Below are 21075 nucleotides of genomic sequence, written 5' to 3'. Positions count from 1 at the left end.
TACAATTTGTGTGACAAAAAAAATAAAAAAAATTACTATTACAAAGTTTGACAAAGTGTAGTTCTATAATTGGTGCATGGAAAGGGTTAAAATAACAGCATTTGGAATACCCTGGGGTGTCTAGTTTTCAAAAATATATGGTTTGAGGGAGTTAAATTGAGTTAACCGGCTTCAAAGATCTTCCAAAGAGGAGATGGAGGCAGAATGACCAGATTTGTTAAAAAAGATTTGGAAATCATAAAACGCTGCTTGTACTTATTGCCCTATAACTTACAAAAAACAGCAAAAAAACATAAAAACATTGGGTATTTCTAAACTCAGGACAAGTAGTAGAATCTATTTAGCTAGTTTTTTTACTTGCTTTTTTAGGTGAGTAAAAGATTTTTCAAATAAAAGTCATAAAATGTGTTTTTTTCAATTTTTCACCATGTTTTTTTTATTTTTTTTATAGTAAATAAGATGATACGATCAAAATAATGGTATCTGAAGAAAGCCCATCTTGTCCTGAAAAAAACAATATATAACTTATGTGGGTACACTAAATGGGTGAGGAGAAAATTACAGCTGAACACAAGCACCAAAAAAGTGTCAAAACAGCTGCGGTCCCACAGGGTACAAAACGAAAAATGAGCCCGGTCCTTAAGGGGTTAAGCAGCGCTTAATGACAAGATTGGAATTGACAGACTAAGACAAACTGATAAATTTAGAGTTTGGTGTGTGTTTTTCTGGAGAAACACAAGATAATGGACATATATATCGATCAGATGATTAAGTGTAATTATCAGACAGCGGATATGTAAATTAGCCATATAGCAAATATAGCAATTTTATGAATAAAAAAAATCATTATCATATAAATAAGAGAATGGGAAGTTCATTAATGCATCACGAGAAGAATCTCCAGGAGGGCGAAACGCGTTGTAACCCCAGTATTCCAGAAATGCTGAGATGAGTTGCAAACTTCAAGGTGTTCCAGTTATTAACACTGCTATATCCTATATGCTTCAAGTGAGTCTCTGTGCGAACATCGTGTGCCTCCTTTCCTTTATATTGTGGAATAAAACGCCATATTTGTATGCATTATGATCTTTTTTCCATTTTATGTATATTGCAGAGTGTGTTAAACGGGAAGAGTGAAGACTACAGATCACTGCAAGCTTGATCTAACCTAAGGGGTTAAAAGCTCACAAATTGATCAGGATAACCCTGCTCTTATACATGCGAGTAAAAGCCTTTTGGTGGAGTGGAAAGTTTCATTAAGTTTTAAAGTCGCCAAGGGTCTCGTTGCCACTTAGTCCACAACGAGGGAAATAATCCTCGTAGCCTGAAACATAAAGAAAAGAGCGAGCTCAACAAATAAAATTTAACTTTTATTATTATTATTATTATTAAATCTAATTCTCTCTTGCAAGAGAAAAAAAAAGTGTAGCCACTAGTCATTAAACCTCACAGACTAGGTTTCCCTTTCAGTAGATTTGTAAAGTTGCCACTAGATGGCGCTCTTAAAGTCAGAACTTTGGTGGCGAGCGTCTCAGTAGAATGTTGTGGACAGAAAGCAGAAACACAGTAGGTGTAACGTTGGACTCCGGAAAGGAGCCCAGTATGCAGGGACTCGTGTAAAACAGATTTATTGAACCAAATGAGGAACAGAATAAGGCAACAGCGATGTAGAATATACCAACGCTGTGTATTTTGCTGTGAAAGTTAATAGCAGAGTCCAGAAGTATAGCAAGAAGTCAATGAACTCCGTGGAGCTATGGTTGCAGGAGGTTGCAGGTTGCCTACAAAAACAACCAAGCACTGAATGGATGTCACGCAGGTGTTCGGGTATACCGGCAGTGGATGGTTCGGGTAAGTGCCGAGTACCTGCTAGATGCGGGTACTCGGGTGAGGCGCTCTGTTGTGGGGCATGCCAGTAGGCAACCTTCCCTTGCGGGTCATGGTCAGGACTGCACATTGTCGTCGGGGGGCTCCTGCTGTTGGCAGCGGGAAACACCCCCCTTTAAAGGGGAAATGGGCGGGGAGTGGGGCATGTCAAGACCCCGCGACCCGGAGGATTCGGGTCTTGACCAGGAGAACCGGATAAGCAGTGCTTGACCCACCAATCTCCGGGTCAAACCGGGAGAGCTCCCAGGTATGCCCATAAGGAGCGCATTTCCACGTGACACAATAATTCTTGGTAATGAGTAAGAATTACAGTTTCATTCAGAAATAACTTCTTAAAAGAACACACTCCGTTTTATTTTTTGTTTTATTCTGATGTTGACCCTTTAACTTGTCTAAGCCGTGTAATGCTTAGGACAAAAGGGGGAAGAATATGGCATTATCCACCATAAAATTTAAGGCATAAAAAGCCGGGGTTCCCATATGTCAAACATTTCAATTATTTACATGACACGTACAAAAATGACAATAAAAACTAGTCTAATTATGCCAAATATTTACAGAAACAAAACTCAGTTTTAAAAATAAATCTGTCATTAAAAAAGCCAATTTAAAGCAAAAAAAAACAAAACTATACAATTCTACAACGGTAGCAGATTTAACGATGTTCATTTCTTAAGACAATATCAATTTAAAATTAACATTTAAAACAAGCGATTGACTGGGACAGGGAGTGAGGTGTATTTATATGATAACGAGTTTTAAAACAAAGCAATTAAAATACCCTTCGCCAATACACCCCAAAAATGGTCATAGAGAAGGTATGTAGGATCCTGATACGACTGTCACACGCGTGACACGACTTGAGTAAACTAGCACATATGTAGTTTGTGTTTGCTTTATTGATCCGTGTGTTTGAGCTAAACGTGGTGACCAAGTCCGCTGGTTGCTCTCTTGAAGGCCGTCACCTATCGACTCACGAGCTGCACTGTTGGATCTCTGATTCATTTGCACGCAAAGTATTCCCCCTAGTGGCTGGGTTCAGAATTGCAGCATCCACACCAATATTATCCTAGGCAGACTATTTCAGCAGCTCTTCAGAACCTTCCACACACACAAAAAAAACCAATATGGAGATAATGTTTGCTTGTTGGATGATCTCTCAGATCAGGAAAAAATTACTGTTCTGTTAAGCCCTCCCAAAAAATGACAGTGTTGCCAATTTTACTAAAATTTGATTTGTTGATGAGTTCTCGTGACAGCCCAGATGCCAGCTTTACCCCGTCTGAACACAAACATGAGCAATTTTGGGCTAAGATAACCGACAGCTCCAGAAGGGTAAAAACATCGCTCAATTAACCTCCAGCTGCTGTGGACCCCCAACTCCTATCATTGCAGTCCACTCTAGGAATGGGTTGTGGCCAACTGGAGTCCACATGCTGCGCTTTCATTTCTTGTTAAATGACCATACTCCTTCCGCTCCTGGAACTAGCCCGATCCTGGATAAAGAGAAGAAGAACTGTTAAGAACAGGCACGTTTTTAAGAATGGTTCCATATGCCAATAAAATTGTTAATATTCTCAATAGGGGAGACTGACAAAAAAAAACATTGGTTAGTAGTGCTTTTTATTCCCCATCCTCACCTTCCCTATTTTATATTACAACCCCCCCACCCCCCCACCGATTACTGCTACCATCATATCCTTTTTTTCACGGTTAATGGATAAATGGTTTACTTTCTGCCATAATTCCTGCACATGTGCTCCACATGCATTCTCTCCTACCAGTTGGGATCAGGAATGAACCCTTCTGTGACCTCTCATGGAAGGAACAGGGGCATACACATGCACAGAATAATATTTTCACCCCTCAAAAAACTATAACTGGAGTATGTTAGGCCACTAAACTCACAGACTGTCTCCCAGTTCCTGGCCGGTGAGCTGAACTCTTTCCTACGGTGACATCAATAGACTTGTAGCTGGGTGGCTTCTCGGGCCATTCATAATCTCGTCTTTCCCTTCGACCTCGGGGATGCTCTCGCTCATCTTCCGAGCTCCATGAGCCTCGTCGGTGGGGTGGAGAAAGGCTCCTTCTGCGTTGTTGTTGTCTTGAATGGCGGTCCGGGCTCCTTCCTGACCTCTGCTCTCCTCTCTCTGGAGAAGCCCTTCTATTAGGGTTCTGGGTTCTCGCCGAAGAGACGTTGGAACGACCACGACGGTCGTCATAAATGGAATCATCACTATGATAATCACGATCGTGTCGACGGTAAGGAGATGGATCCCTTCTTGTACGGCCACCGCTCGGAGTCTCCCTCCTATATCCATGAGCCCTTTCATTGCGATGTCTGTCTTGCTCTCTCCAATCCATCTCCGTGGAATAGCTGTCTTCCAGAGATCTGTTCCTCCGTCTGTCTCTATCGCCTTCCAGTGGATCCCACGAGTTCATATTCCTCCGTTGTTGGGATGAGTTACTGGTTCTTTGGGAACCGATAATGTGTTCTATTGGAGGAAGTTGGATGACCCTACGTTCTACATTCCGCACTCCGATGTCCCCTAGCGATGACAGCACACTTTGCTGATGTCCGCCGCCATAATGGCTGCCAGCAGGCTGTACTGTGTTAAGGTTTTTTATTTCTGTCTCCAAGAAATCGAGGACTCTGTTAGTGGACGGGGGGTAACTCGCTTGCCTCATCACCGGCAAGCTGTTCTGCAATGAAATATCTAAAGAAAAAAACAAAAGAAAATTAGCACATTTTATGTCACAGAGCTTCGAAAAAAATACTCCATTATTAAACATCTGATCACACCTTGCTGAAGCAACGGGTTGAGCTGGTAAGAAGAACTTTTGGAGTTTGCCGCTCCTGCGTACATCGGCTGATCCACAACCCAAGGAAAAAGAGCCTCCGCTTGCTTCATGTACCGGTGCCGGGCAATGGCTGGAACGAATAATAATAACGTGTTAACACCATCTTTCTGATGCTCCATCTTTTTAAGCAGACCCATCAAAATAATGTGCACAGGGAAGTTAAGAAGGTCATTTATACCAAAAAATAACACAAACTTGTGCGGCAAACATGTTTTTTGTCAAACCGCGTTTGAATTGGCTCATAAGCCCACGGAAACTCTTGCTTACCTTTTTCTGGGCAGCAGCACCTGGTTGGGCAGCATGGGCACTGGACATAGCAGCAGCAGCACTGAGGACAACACTGGCACCAACATATACTGAGGAGCAGTATAAGCAGCAGCCCTCCCAGAACGATGAACAGGACCGTCAGCCAATCTGTGGGCAAACGCAACAATGTTTCTCCATGTATGATAGCTACTGTGTATCTGTTTATTAAAGATCTGGCTAGGCTTGCGTAGAAAATAGCGGTGGCCCTCGTGTCAGTAACGCCAAGCGGCTCGACCATTTAGTGTCCAGTCTGGTTCACGATATTGGTTTCCTTTACAAGGTGCCATAAAATTATTATTTTAGAAATGTCATTATTTAATTCAATAAGTTCTTCAACAGTATGGCTGACAGCAGCTCTTGGCCAGAAGTAAAACTACTTTTATTACCCTCCGCCAGCCAGGACAGAGCAATATGCTGTCTGAGGATTCTGGGTTACAGCCGGAAAGCCACCTACCCTACAATTATTACATATTACTTTGCGAGATAATTAAACCGAAATCACAGAAATCTCTATTCGGAAGCAGAGGTTGAGGGGAAGAAGCGTTTTATAGCAATGCTTAGAATCTGTAGTGTTAATTATCTGGCACAAGAAGGGTTAACCATCACAATGTAACATCTAGTCTTCAAAACCGCAGAAAAAGTACAAAATGTTATAAAAAATAATGCCTACAAGATGGAGGTACCAAGGTCAACCCCAGCAGTCCAAAAAAATCCAGACTCTCCCTCATTTTGGCACAAAGCCTCATTCCGCTATTACCCCAGACACATCATACCACAACTTAACCCTTTGTGCTTCATTCCTACAGCCTGTTCATTGGGTTATTTATAATATAATTTCTCTCTAGACCCCCGTCACCTAAACAGCATTTAGAGTATAGTTAAAAAAATCGTAGGGCTCGGTTACTGTATATTTCTTTCTTTTGCCATTATATGCATTTGCTTGAAGGCCTTCCTTATTCTAACGTTTAACGTATTCTAACCTTTAAAACAAACTATGTTTAATAAAGGGAAAGTGTTCTGAAATGACCTTTTCTCTCCTCCTAGAGTCCACTCCTCAAAGGAAAATAAAGAAAAAATCTGCTTAATCTGCCCTTTTTCAGACAATTCAAGCATTTTCAGTTCCTGCAAGGAATTCGGATTCCTACACTCCCCAAAACACACACTACTCGCCCTCCACCTGGCCATCACCATGGAAACAACTTACAAACCCATCTTTTGGATTATGCTGTCAGGACTTTTTTTTTCTTTTTAACTTTTTTTCTTGCAGATTTCACAAATCTGGACTTCAAAGTTTCACGATAATAATACCGTATTGGCTCGGATATAGGCCGCCCCCGTATATAGGCCGCACCCTAAAAGTTTTTTTCTTTAAAAAAAGCACCAAAAAAAACATGCTGTCACTCTGTCTCCCCCCCGAGATATGCTGCCACTGTCCTCCTCCTCCCCCCCGAGATATGCTGCCCCCCCCCGTGGGAAGTGCTGGCAGGGGAGGCTGTCTGAGCGTATCGGGGAGAAGGATGCAGGTCCCCTGCACCGCTGCGGGGGATCTGTATCCTAACCCCGCTGCCTGTCCGGCGCCTGGGACTGCATGTCCCGGGCGTCGGGCGCTAGACCCCGAATATAGGTCGCACCCCCACTTTAAAGACTTACAGTGGGGGGGGGGAAGCGCGGCCTATATTCGAGCCAATACGGTAATAATAATAATAATAATAAAGTGGAAGATAAAACACAGATCGATAAAGCACTTGCACTATTTTTATTTATCGCACTTACGGAGCACAATCATCTTGACTTCTTTGTCCATGTCGCCCGACGTGTCGCCTCGGGCTTGCAGGCTGCAGAAATACACGCCATGGTCCCACCACATCACCTCACTGATCACCAGGTCTGCCTCTGGGAAATCAAATTAAAAATACGAGGTCAGATTACAGAATGGATTCCAACGCGAGTCGGCAAGACTTTATGAACGGGGCTGTCAGATCGCCGAGTGTTCTAAACAGAATTGTTTACATTGTTGCAAATGATTCTCTGCAAATCCGCCTGCATTATTCTGGAATCCTGCAGGTAAAAACAACCAAACTGCCACCCCTTATGGATTCAATATTTAAAAAATATTTAAAATCTAAATTATTCAGTAATCTAAAGTATTTTCTCTTCTAAAATACAAGTTATCCAGGTTTATTGGCTTAAAGTGGGCCAGAAGCTTTTATTTATTTTTTTTTAATTTGTTTTTTTTTTTTTAAGAGTTGTAACAGAAAAGAGCGTCATGCCTTTAACACACAATACAGCCTCTAAGGGGGCAATGTGTGTAACGCCACAGGTTTAATAAGGCTCAATATAGGGGAAGAGCATTAGAACTGGTCCAACAGTACCACTAGGTGGCAGTGTTGGACCACGCACACACACACATATATCACAACTCTGCGTTGCATCGATTTCTATAATTGACAAAGGTTGTCAACCCTAAATTCGCAATTCTATTTTATGGCTAGCATCTAATTCCTATAAACACTGTTAAAGTTACTGCTTAAGCAAAAGCCAGAAAAACTTTCTAAATGAGTTAACCCCTACGGAATCTTCTGGAGCTATATAAATAAATATAATGTAACGGAACCCTCAGACTGAAATATTGACCCATTAATAGTCAGATTCTATTCCAGTAACTCGGCTAATTGTGGCAACTACATGTTTTTAATTGGCTTCTTATGAAAACTATGATGTCACCTGTGATTTATCTGTGTGACCTTTCTATGACAGAGGGCAGTGCATACCTCTGTGGGCTCTGTCCTTACTGCTGAGCGCTAGTATATGATATAATAGAGGCTAAACCTGCACACGGCCCGCTGGTTTTCCGCAAGCCTCCCCCTCAACCTTCCTGCCTGGGCCTAAGCTAGAATACGCTGCTAGAATTCATTGGCGAGGGTCCTATTTTTCTCCATTCACCACCCCGACCAATTTCCACAAAAGTGGAGTTGTTTCTAAGGAGTTTTTATATGCTGATAAAGTCTATTCCTTCATATACTTTCATTAGTCAGAGTGTCCGGATAAGTGATTAAGACTGAGTCATTCCATTGTTTCCCACAGGCAGTATGATAAGGAGTCAAGGTGTTTGTCATTGATTGGGCTCAGAAAACAGAGCGAGAACCAAATGGCTTTCTAGTCCATGGTAACAGAAAGGCTTCCAGGATGTCCCTGGCAGGAGGGACAAAGCTCTGCAAGGTCGACAGAGTAACGCTTGGGTCTATTCACTAACGGGACAGTTGTCAGTTGTTTTTCAGCTTATTTACTTCACATTATGAAGGGCCAGCCCCAATCTGCGGCAGGACGACCTGTATACTGTATAGTTAAAACAGTGAGCTTTCACCAAAGTCTCTTTGCCTATTGAATTATACCGGACCAGATGAGCTCTATGAACTGTAGAAACCTGCCATAAAATACCCATTTTTGGATCAAAACTACACTTTCTAGGTGATTAGCAAAAGGCGGACACTCACTGTTTTGAATGGTGATTTTGCGTTGCCGGTAATCCATGCCCAGCATCGGTTCATTCTGCCCCTGCTTCTGTACGACGATACGCACCGTCCGCTGGTTATCATTACAGTCGTTGGAAGGGTCCTGACCGAGCTGTAATCCCGCCTGATAATCTGGAAATAAAAGGATAACGCAACGTATGCCATTAACATGTATACAGAATAAGACAAAGCCACTCGGAGCAGAAACCCTTAGGTCTGACCGAGTAGCGCAGGAGCATTTCCGTTGCCCAGGCATATGCCCCCCCCATCCTGCCAAAAGTTAAAAGGCTGGAAAGCTTCTGGATTAGTGGCTGTGACAGAGGTGTGACTAGGGAGCTGCGGCCTGATCTGCTGGGAGGCTGTTCCACTTATCTACTACCGCCTCAGTAAAATAAAACATCCTTACATGATCCTTCATCCTTTGAAGTAGGCCTTAACTCCTGTACTTTGTTAAATCCCTTACATACATGCGCAAGTTTACACGTTAGCATTGTGTAAATTTATTCCAAGACTCATTTACGGGAATCTTTTTTTATTTTTATTTTTTACGTTTTAGAATTCATTTCTTTTGCTATGTTTTCCCAAAACAGTACAGTGCAAATTAACATTCCTGCTAAAACAACTATGAATTTCTCTGTTAAATATCAATTAACCAGAAACACATATTTGTAGACAAAAAAAAAAGATAATTAAGTGAGTTAATTAAAATACGGAACAGCAACATTTTTCTGCCTCTTAAAAAGGCATTCTCTCTGCTGAGAACTGAATATAATTTTTCACAACAGAATATACATATAAAAATATGTATGTATGTATGAGAGCGGATGTATACTTGTGTGTGTGAGCATGGATGCGCGCGATTGCGCGAGAGCATGGATGCGCGCGATTGCGCGAGAGCATGGATGCGCGCGTTTGCGCGAGAGCATGGATGCGCGCGATTGCGCGAGAGCATGGATGCGCGCGATTGCGCGAGAGCATGGATGCGTGCGATTGCGCGAGAGCATGGATGCGTGCGAGCATGGATGCGTGCGTGCGTGCGAGCATGGATGCGTGCGTGCGTGTGAGCATGGATGCGTGCGTGCGTGAGAGCATGGATGCGTGCGTGTGTGAGAGCATGGATGTATATGTTTGGGGAGCAGGCCAGCTGTGTAGTTGGTTAGCCCTGGGCAATTTTCACACCTTGGCCCTGTGATTTCTAGTTACGCACCGGGCGAGACCCTGAATTCTGCCGTACACTTATGGGGGCAAAGTGTCCATACAAGGAAACCGGCCTCCGTGGCAAGGTTTGGGACGGTCCATGGAACATCTTTAAAGTGTCCAACACAGACCCCAGTAAAGGTCTGAGGGTTTTGATTGTTCCTTTATGGAGTCCGAGACGCCTCATTCTGATACAACCCTAAAGATCAGCGGTAATATTCACATATCGTATTGTGGTGTACGCTGCGCGGCTTACAAAAGTAGATCATACCGGCTGAATAGTAGTCAAAAATCGGGTCTTTGCAGAAGGACTTGAAAAGCCAAGTGACTAAAACGTCTTGTATCTGAGCCGAGGTGCTGTAATCGCATTTCAGGATGACCGTGGAGAACAGCATCGCGTGCTTCTCGGTGTCCTGTACGGTGATGAGTGCAGACAGGCATCCTGCAGAGATAAAACAGAGCCTCGGGGTTAAATCACACAAAAAAAAGTGTATTTTTTTAAAAATAAAATTAAAAAAAAAAATACTTTTGGGGAAAACCACAGTTGAAAGAAAAAATACTTCCATGGCTGCTATGCACGCGGGGAGGTATCCAGGGTAAAATGTTTCCCAATTTTTATATTTTATAATATATATTTTCTATTTTATTCGTGTTTATCTTACAAATTAAAAAAAAACTAAGGCATAATCTCTAGTCCACATCATCAATGACATGATCTGGGCAAATGGGCACGGCAAACTTTTTAGGGTAAAGAAAAAAACCCCAAAAAACCACTTTTATTCCAAGGTATGTAACCAATGCTCCAGATCCTCAAGGAAGTGTTAACCGTGTAGTTGCCAGGCCGGGTAATTTGGTGGTTTTTATAGCACATTGTGTCTTATGATGTATTCAGGTCCATCCCAAAAATGTGTTACATTACTTTAATTCGCAGAGATACATTATATCCAGTGTACTTAACTGTAAAACGAAGGGTTACATCGAGTGGCGGATCTGCTTTAAGCTAACAGGCGTTGCCGTGGCAGATAACCATATTCTTCAGAATTCTTTAATCAAGGTGTAGTGGCTCTTCACAATAATATAAGATCTCACAAAGCTCTTACCGGAGTGAGCCTGCCAAAGTCATAACGCTACAGTACGTGGTAAGTGGAGTGGCTCCGCGGACGACACTCCACCGGCGCACGACTACTTCACTTAGCAAAATATCAGAGAATAAATAAAATATTACGGAGGGAAAAAAACTACAGTAACGATAAGACGGAGCGCCAGTGCTCTCATATCCTTGGATACGGGGAGAAACGACAAATGCGTCTATTAATAGTTCTCGACGAACAACGTTTACAGACGGCCTTCGGTGGAAATCGAAAAAATAATTTAAAAGATGCACATAAAAATAAACAAAAATCCTCCAAAAAATCTCCACAGTAAAATGTGCTGCAAATAAGGGTTTTATACACCATTTTTTTATGTTTATCCAACAAAAATTTGGAAATTTGGGGTATATTCTCTAGTTTACATCACCAAGGACATGAAAGGCAGAGAAGAAAAAAAAAACGTTCCAGAGTATGAAATGCTTGGTCCAGATCCTTAAGAACCAAGAACGGAGTTAGCAACCTAGAACACTTATAGTCGCTCGGGACGGAGACAGTTTGATTATCACTGGGGCCACTCGGATTGGAGTCCATTGTTCAGCATGAATCAACATAATAATTTTCATTATGCCCTAGGTGACAACCCCGTTACCTGCCAAGTGTCTTAGTGACCCACAGGCCCAGACTGACCAGCGCCCGATCCAGTCCTGCGCGTCCACCTGCTGAATTTCGGATGGCTACACGCTGCAGAAACATGAAAGTGCCAGGGCTGATTTTAATTTTGCGTCTATGCCTGGTGACCCAAACCTCAATACCTCCTGCGATGTCCCTCTTATCCAGGAGATGTTTGCTGGGTATGAGGGGATCGCGGGGTTCTGCAGCCCTAAAAGGGGCATTATCTTTAAGCTCTTCTGATCACCCTCGTCACGCAGACCACCTCACTCAATCGCACTCGTTGGCCATTACTGTGTAAATGCAGATCTGTAAAGCAGATCTAAAGACATTACACTGCCCTGCAATCCGCAGGGGTTTGGAGGAACGACAGGACTCGGTTTCTAGGCAACTGCCGCACTTCACAGTTGAAAAGGACATCCCAAGACAGGGCAATGCTCTGCTTCCTACTTCGTGGGACAAAGCAAGGTCCATAAGGACATGGCTGGATGAGCTTGGTGTGGAAGAACTTGACCGGCCGCACAGAGCCCTGACCTTAACCCCATCCAACACCTTTAGGATGAACCGGAACGGAGATTGCGAGCCGGGCGTCTCGTCCAACATCAGTGCCGGACCTCACAGACGCTCTACTGGATGAATGGGCAAATTCCCATCTCCATGCACGTTATGTACTCACCGCCAGTCAGCGGCAGTGTTGGCTCGGAGACTGCTGAGGGTAGGGGTCTATTCAGAAATCGCGCCCATTGATTTCAGCAAGGTCCTTTAATATGCATTATTCTTTATCGGAGGGGGTCAGTGACATGAAACTGTCGCTTTAACAATGTTCGACAGAGATGTTTATAGAAAAAAAAAACATTTGTATCAATGCGACAGATTCTACCTCAGGCAGTGGATTCTATCAGTTTAATGCAAAAACAGAGCCAAAGAAATGACAGATACGGCACGGTTAGGTTAGGAAAAGAGATTTCAGGGAGCAGATGTCTGCAGCGTCTGAGCTTCTGCTATTAGAACTCCTTTAACATTCAGGGGCAAAATAAGGTGCATATGGCAGCTGTGATTCATCCAATAATCAGGGCCTTCAGAAGAAAGTTCCAGGGCCCGACTGCCAACCCCCACCAGCCCAGAGCCCATCAAGTTGCACCCCATGCTGCTACCATTTCAGTAATGAAGAGGATGTTGCAAGCCCACTGTCTGACAGCAGGTGGCGACGTAACCCACCACTAACTTACTGAAGGTACTCAGGGAGGGGGAGACAACTGGTTCAGGACTCAGGCTCCCTCATCATCATCGCTCCTTCCTTCTCATTGGCTGTTCAGGCTGTCTGATGGCGATCAGCTGTAAGACCCTAGACCTGAAGCTTACATTCAACCCAACGGCTGAGGCGTAAACCTCTGGGGAATAAACCCCTCAATACCTGGCCAGCGGATCTGTGCATCTCCTCCCTTCCAAAAAAGGTATATATTCTACTTAAATGACCATCATTGAAATTATTACACAATTTACTTTATAAACCCGTTTTCTATACACGTTATTTGTGAGACGGACATCAGAGGATGAAAGAGGGACAACTCTGGAGAAACGTGTGAAGTATATATATATATAGTCACATTAAAGATTTATATAACAAAGCAAAAGCCCAAAGCAAGAGGCTTTCATAACATATTTGTCGCTGTGCGTCTTACTGTCTGTAAAAATAACATCTCCCAGCTCCTGCCGCGGATAACCTTCTGGCAACGTCAAGAAACCTTATCCTTTGTAATAAGAAATTAAAAAACAAGGTAGTTTTGGCAGCGGGAGAATATTTAGGGTTTGTTGTGTTTTTTGGGGTTTTTTTGCCAACAAAATTTTCATGGCTGTTTCTGTCAAAAGGGAACACAAATGTACCCAAAAATGTCTGTTTATGAAGGCCAGCGTTTCACTCATTAGAAAGATAAAACTATGAGAGGTGCGTGAACCGTTAGTAAAGTTATACGTGTTAAATTTAGGATTAAATAATTATATTCTATAAGCAGATGAGGGAGATGCAATGTATTGGCTGTGATGGAAGAGTTTTTAACCCCTTAAGGACAATGGGTTGTCCTTAAACCCATTATACGCATTCATCAACATTTAACGCTGGAGAATAGCGTTAAAATCGGTTCAACCGTGAAAGTTTACCCTTTGAGTGCCAGAGGTGAGACACATTGTGAATAATTGTATTGTATGAACTATATACTTGTGTATCTGTTTGTAAACTATTTGCATGTTGCTTTTTTTTTTTTTAATCAGAGATACTTTCTACAACACTTTTATCAAACATCCGCCCTTAAAAAGGACTTGCTCTACCTGTGAACTTAAAAAAACACGGGTATTTTTGAGCTGCTCTGTCTGTCTACGTGGGATTCCGTCACACTACACGGCCGTATATCGCTTCGCTCGCCACGACGCCAAGTTCGTGTGTCCGGTGTAATTTTTCATGGTTATATTGCTTACCACGGAACGGAATCAGTGGGACTGCACCTTAACCCACTGAGACTCCCAAGCAATTTAAAGCACTTTCTGATGCCAGACGAGCCCCCACGCCAGCAACCAATTGAGTCGCTCTCACAGACCTTTAAATCCTGGCGAGATCCTACGCACTCCCGTTAACCCCTGCTATACTACGTAAGAATTAGGAAATTAGGAAAACGAAGAACCCATACGAATATTTGCCTGAAACGAACACGGAAACGGGCGAATATTTGCTATGCTTTAGCAAGTCGGTATTCCTAACAGCGATAACAACGTGTTCCTAAACATTAGGAAGGATCCAGTCCCATGTTTAGCGACGTTTCCGTTAAGGACAGAATCTACTAAACTGTGCGTTGGTTCCGTTTTCTCTCCTACATCAGAAGGCACTGGCAATCATCCCGAATAATATCATTTTCTATTATTCTATGTATTAGTCTGTTAACGTTTATCTTCTGTATCAGCCAATTACAAGTATCGCTAACTTAATGCATTTTACATCCTTTACCTTATAACGGGGCTGATTAAAATCAATGATTTCCCCCCCAAAAAATCAAGTGATTTAAACCAACCCTGGCGAATGGCAAGAGATCCATTTGGTATCATGAGAAGCCAAGGTCAGTTGATCAGCCATCGTGCGCATGTATATATACCTATAGATTTATGTGGCTGAGTGTGATGTGTGTCTGTGTGTCACTGGGGAGAAGCCCCCATTTCAAACACCAGGAGGAATTAGAATATAGAATCGCAGGGCCCGCTGTATCGATTCCAGCTCGTATACCAAATAAGCAAACATGACTTCCGTACCGCGGTCTCTCCTAATCAAAAGCAAATAGTATTAAATAACAATGCCTTTGTTAATATCGATAACATTTCCCTGATAGAACAAAGCAAACACTTTATTGACTCAGTCACCGGCTTAATAAACTATGAGCTATTCAGCACAAAAAACGAACAAAAAACGTAAAACCTTTTTTATTTTATTTTCCCTATTTCTATATGCCTTTACCAAAAAGATACTTTCTGTAGTAAAGATTTTTTACTCGATTTCAACATAATACGTTGCCCGTCAGTTGAAATAACTGGCCTTATCACCAGGTGTAGTATATGTGCCACGCAACACAAACCCAAAAAGTCCCCATCTCTAACCGCTTTTACCAGTTTGCTGCCCCATCAGTCGCCACCGTTCCCATTTCTACTGCTGCGCCTGTCTGCATCTTCCTCAGAGCTGCCAGAATGAGAGCTGATGTGTGCTGCTCATCCATAACCTCAGCAAGGGGTAGAAAAGATCTATAACCCTGCTGCGGTTCTGTAACCATCTGTTCCGTAGCAGGTCTAAAAATTAGGTAAATGCAACCTCAAAAGGAACAACACACGACATATTATACCGTGTCATGATTTATTCATCAAAAATAAAGCCAAAATGGAGAAGCCATGTGTGAAAAACTAAGTACACCTTCACTGCTCACATAAAAATGAATATGCTAAGTAGCAGACAGGTGCTGCTAGTTGAATGCCCTTGAATAATTGATCATCAGCAAGTGTGACCACCTCAATTAAAACCAAAGTTTTAGTAGCTTGCTGCTCTGGAGCATTCAGGCGTGTGTTAACACAATGCCAAAGAGGAAAGCCATCAGCAATGATCTTACAGAAGCTATTGCTGCTGCCCAACAATCTGGGAAGGGTTCTAAGGCCATTTCCAAACCATTTATAGTCCATCATTCCACAGTGAAAATAATTATTCGAAAGTAGAAAACATTCCAGACAGTTGCCGTTCTTCCCACGAGTGGACGTCCCAGCAATCCACCCCAAGGTCAGACTGTGCAACCCTCAGCTCATCAGCGCAAACCCCTCATACCAACTGTCAAGCACGGTGGCAGAGGGGTGATGATTCGGGCTTGTCTGCAGCCACAGGACCTGGGAACCTTCCAGTCATTGAGTTGACCATGAACTCTGTATTAAATAAACTCTCTTCCTTTATCGTGTTGACTCCCTTTAAGTATTTAAATGTTTCTATCATATCCCCCGTCTGTCACGTTTCTTTGAGGCTATATAGGTTAAGATCCTTTAACCTGTCCTGGTAAATTGTATCCCGTAACCCATGAACCATTTTAGTAGGCCTTCTCTGAACTTTCTCCAACATATCTATATCCTTCTGGATAACCGGCCCACTGAGCACCGGCACGTCGGGAGATCGGTAGCCCCTCGGAGCCGCTACATTGTTATTCTTAGTTATTGATACAGACGAGTAGTAACCTCAATGGGGTTTATTTCCAAAAGCTAGGGTAGTAGGTAAGGAAGGTGTTGGTGTAGAATTGGCTTAAAGAGTCTTTAGAGGGCAAGTTCCTCGCTGTAGGAGCAGAACCGGTCCCCCTCAGAGAAAGCAGTCTGTAAATTCTAAAGTACAAGCTGCTTTCTCAAAACACCAAGGACATTTCTGAGTCATCAAAAGAACCAACCAGCTCTTTTTAACCGGTGCCAGTTTAAGAAACCGTAAAGCTCACAATTACTCTAACGGTTAAGTGTATGGAACACCTTACATGAAGCGTAAAAGATGAAGTGTCCTAATAATATAAAAAAATAAATAAATAAAAAAGGTATCCCACACATATACTGTTTGTATAAATCCATGGATTCTGCCGCGTCGGTAAAGTTTGTCAATTCCGTGCGGGTCCCTGAATCCTGACATCTTCTGCTGGCCGCACTAATTGGAGCAGGACACCTCCGCTAACCCCTTCTCTCCGGAAGAAGCCACGCCAGGCGCCTCCCGACCACAGGCAGTTCCCTCCGGCGAGGAAGCGATTTTACAGGCGGGTTCATGCAGAGCTGTTTGTTTAATTCAGGTTATTAAAAAAAAATACCCGAAGTGCCAGTCCGCTCCCTTTACAGCCCACAACACCCACGTCTGCACGGTGTATGAATCATATCGCGCACCTCGCCGCACGACCGACGTGCTAAATAGACCAGCGGGGGGAGACTAATGTGGACTAGGGACAACAGCACATGTAATAATAAAAAGTAAACACACGCGGGGGGGGGGCAACGTGCCTTGGGCACCCAGGGGATGGGGTTGACTAAGCCGCCCTGGCGCTTTAAGACCAGTGGACGCTCATTGCATGTTTATATTCACGTAGGGCATGGCCATGCGTATCCAGCCAGCTGGCGCGGCAGAGTAGGTACGTAAGGGGCACGGCCAGAAGCCCAGTGTGTGCCAGTCTAGGGCAGTCCGTATAGATAAATATTCATTTTGTTTACAAAGTTATTCTAAAGTCCCGGCTCCCCTACACGTGAGCTTCTTAGTATTCTTTAGTTACACTCCTTTACCTAAACCTGGGAACGCTCCGGGTTTTAGCCGGAGACTGCAGGTAAAGCGGGGCTTCTCCGGGTCACTAACGGGAAACTTTGGGTCACAGGAGCAGCGTTGCGACACACCTCACTCCCAGCCTACTCGCCCGTTAAAATAACCTGTGTCCCGCGATGTCCGCCAGACCACCCGCCCGCATCCCGCAAGGGGGGCTCCCAGGTACGCCCATACCTCCCAATATTTGAAGGAGCCAAAAAGCCAAACTTTTGGCTAAGGGCTGGGGCCGTACAGAGACATCGATGCGCTGCTGCAAAGTATTTTCACAAAAAGAAAAACAAAGTATTTTATTTGCACATTTATTAACCCATTTCCTGCTGGTTTTATACACATTATTTGGGTCGTTTGAACCCTGCGATACCCTCATACCCAGCAAACATCATGGAGGAAAGAGGGGCCCTTGAGAAGTACATTCTCCGTAGTGGACTTTTATCCCAATTCTCTGGATCATGGGCGACTGCAAATGCTTAAAAACTGGTGACACGAGGCATTCAGAGGATGTATCTCATGATGTCATACCTTGGCCCACATTACATCCTGTGACATCACATCTAAGCCCATATAAAGTGAGTGATGTCACATGCTGTTTGGTATGGGAGAGTAAAGAAACCTTGAGATGGGGGCGTTTGCTGTATTTTTTGTAATACTTCTACATTTAACCCATCTCTTTGTATAGCGTCCCTGTGTTACAAAGTTACCCTCATACAGCAGGCAGGGCGCTGGCTGGAAGTGATGGGAGCTGTCATCCAGATAACATGCTCAGAGCCAGCGTTACATTAGGCGCCGGTGAAAATATTCAACATTTAAACTGCTACAGGACCTTGCTCTTGAGAAGCTAGCAGTGTATTTACAGCCGGCAGAGAGTGATGGGATTTGTAGCGTAACAGATAACAAGCCACAACCGCCCTCTAATGCCAATACCTTGTTTATAGCAAACAGAAAACAAAGTAAAAGCAATGAAAACAAAAGACCTCACCTGCCTTCATTTACACATCAATAGAAATAAATCACTATATATAAACCCAAAAACGGGTCCTTAACCCCTCGAGTGCTAGAGATCTCAGAAATACAGCAAATAAGATCATGTTTAACCCTATAAATATCGATATAAAGCCAATAGTTTAAATGACACGGAATCCTCCATAGAATTCAGGAAATAACCCCACAGAGCTGTAAGGACACCTGTCCGATTTCACCTGCTGCAGGTGTGTCTGCGCATGCGCACTGCTCTCCCTTCCCCATTCCTCCTTGTTAGAGCTGTAGGAATAAAAGGGGGGGAAGGGGATCACCCTCTTACCCTGCAGAGGGTCGCACACTCACCCTGCAGAGGGTCGCACACTCACCTGTGGCCAGCCAGGTACACAAAACAAACGGCAGCAGGGTCATGTTAAATTCCTAGTGAGTTCCTTTTGCCCCCTGGGAGGGCAGCTTTTCCTTCCTGGTGGGTTTAAATCCAAGCTGGGTGATCAGAAACCCTCTGAGGATCCTCTATATCTTCCAGGGGTCGCCGGCCATCCACCTGGGGCATCAGCAGGTCCTCAGCGAAACTTCTGCACCAAAACAGAAACCTCTGCCCCTCCCCCACCCTGTAGCAGGGGTGACAGTGGATCTAACCCCTCCCAATTGGCCAGGAACCTCCTGCACCTCCTCCCAGCACCTGCACCGCCTGGAGGATACACAGAAGCAGCCTCCTTACACTTCTACCTGGCACCCATTCCATGCATTTACTACTACTTCTTAATAAAGGCTTCTCATATATCCATAAACTATCTTCACAGGGGGGCTGATCTGCTCCCCCCATCACCAACTAAGACAGGCAGATTTAGTTACCCCCCCTCCTTGCCCTACAACAGCATTTGCCAGACAAAGAGCTGTTACTGACCCACCCCCCCTGTAGCTCCATTAGACAGAAGGGGCTTTTATCTCCCTCCTGACAATGGGGATATTTTTTTGGTAATTTGGGGTCGTGAGAATTTCCGGATTCTGATGATTGTTTTATTGATTATCGTGAATATTATTAATTGTTATTAATATTAAGCGCTCCGGGTCCAATCGTTTGGTAAATTAAGAAAAATAAGTAAAAATCGTCGGCACCTATGTGCTTATACAGACCCAAGGGTTCTTTAGCTTTTATTCAGCCATCTCCTGTTTGGAACCCAAATCCTTCTGTCCCTCTTTCCTCCCCGGAATCTATTAAGGATTATGTAAAAATCTGCATACCTCCCAAGTGTCCCTCTTCAGGAGGAACAGTCCCTCTTTTGGACCCAAATCATTATCTCCCTTTTTCCTCCCCAGAATCCATCCAAGGATTGCGTGTATAACCTGCTTAATGTGCTATTTCAACAGGACTGTGTAAAATCTGGAACCCCCCCCGAGCCCTTACGCCAGTTTTTACATAACGCATTGTACCGAAGGAGCGCCAACAGATTCAGTAGCGCTGTTACTATGAGCTTACAATCTATTAGATGTGTTAATGTTGATCTACTAGATATTTAACCCCGCGCTCTCCTCTGTGTTACTCCCTGTGAAGGAATGCCTCTCTCTGCCCCTTTCAGGGTAAAGGCGAATTATCTTGTTTATCCGGCTCCTGGGCCCTTGGCCTGGACTGTGGCTGGGGTACGGGGTACGGGGTACGGGGTACGGGGTGGGGGGGGAGCCGAAGACAGCCCCGGATGCTGCAAACAATCTGCGTTTCTGAGTTGAAGCCGCTGATTTCACCAAACCCTTACAAAAAAAATACTGCAGTTTTTCTGAAGTAATACTGCTATTTTTTGGACATGAAAAAACTGCAATACTGCACTCTTACTGCAGTTTTACTGCATTTGTACTTCACTGTACTGCAGTTATTTTTGTACGGAAGTACAAATGCAATAAAGCTGCAGCACATTGAAGAGCAACTGTAGGTTTGCAATATAAAAAAAAAAGTGCGGTAAATGTGCAGTAAAACTGCAGTACAGTGAAGTACAAATGCAGTAAAACTGCAGTAAATGTGCAGTAATACTGCAGTAAAAGTGCAGTATTGCAGTTTTTTCATGTCCAAAAAATAGCAGTATTACTTCAGAAAAACTGCAGTAATTTTTCGTAAGGGAAAGTAAATGTCAAAATCCTGTTGTTTGGGGGGGTTTGCCGGTTTCCGTTGATCCCCTCACCCCGTCTCCTGGATGACGAGCGCCCGCGGTGTCCGATGTCTGCCCATCCCAGGGTGTTTATAGTTCCACAAACAGACATTTTATTAGAAGGAAATCACAAATAAAATTCCGGCCTTATCACTCATAAAACCCACGCACACGTACACACACACATATACACACACCTACACGCACACGTACACACACATATACACACACCTACACGCACACATACACACACGTACACACACCTACACGCACACGTACACACACCTACACGTACACACACATATACACACACCTACACGTACACACACATATACACACACCTACACGCACACACACATACACGCAGACGTACACATACACACACGTATACACACACCTACACGTACATACACACACCTACACGCACACGTACACACGCATACACAGGCACACACATACATATATACACACACATACATATATACACACACACATACACACACACACATACTCAAACACGTACACACGCTCACATATACATTGGCCTGGGACAAATGCACTTCCTTCCTTTGTCTACGTTCAGGTCA

The 21075-nt window shown here is 43.7% G+C and overlaps 1 protein-coding gene across 1 annotated transcript; it reads right to left on the bottom strand.

Annotated features, from left to right (window-relative positions):
* Positions 1 to 3020: 3020 nt before the first annotated feature.
* On the bottom strand, positions 3021 to 18934 carry ILDR1 (immunoglobulin like domain containing receptor 1). Its single transcript, XM_053455511.1, has 8 exons — positions 18716 to 18934; positions 10036 to 10206; positions 8550 to 8699; positions 6829 to 6948; positions 5017 to 5163; positions 4691 to 4819; positions 3796 to 4604; positions 3021 to 3383 (listed from the first exon to the last, which is right to left on the bottom strand). The coding sequence occupies exons 1-8, from the start codon at positions 18756 to 18758 to the stop codon at positions 3342 to 3344; spliced, it is 1611 nt and encodes a 536-aa protein (XP_053311486.1). The 5' UTR covers positions 18759 to 18934; the 3' UTR covers positions 3021 to 3341.
* Positions 18935 to 21075: the final 2141 nt, after the last annotated feature.

Source organism: Spea bombifrons, chromosome 2 (genome assembly GCF_027358695.1).
Source record: "Spea bombifrons isolate aSpeBom1 chromosome 2, aSpeBom1.2.pri, whole genome shotgun sequence".
Lineage (NCBI taxonomy): Eukaryota > Metazoa > Chordata > Amphibia > Anura > Pelobatidae > Spea > Spea bombifrons.
This window is presented reverse-complemented; position numbering and strand designations above follow the sequence as displayed.

Coding starts and splice junctions, on each gene's coding strand:
- ILDR1 (XM_053455511.1), bottom strand. CDS start 18,758: ATGACCCTGCTGCCGTTTGTTTTGTGTACCTGGCTGGCCACAG. Junction 5,164..6,828: donor AGTCAAGATGATTGTGCTCC/GTAAGTGCGATA, acceptor GTTTGCCCACAG/ATTGGCTGACGGTCCTGTTC. Junction 4,820..5,016: donor GTGCTGCTGCCCAGAAAAAG/GTAAGCAAGAGT, acceptor TATTCGTTCCAG/CCATTGCCCGGCACCGGTAC.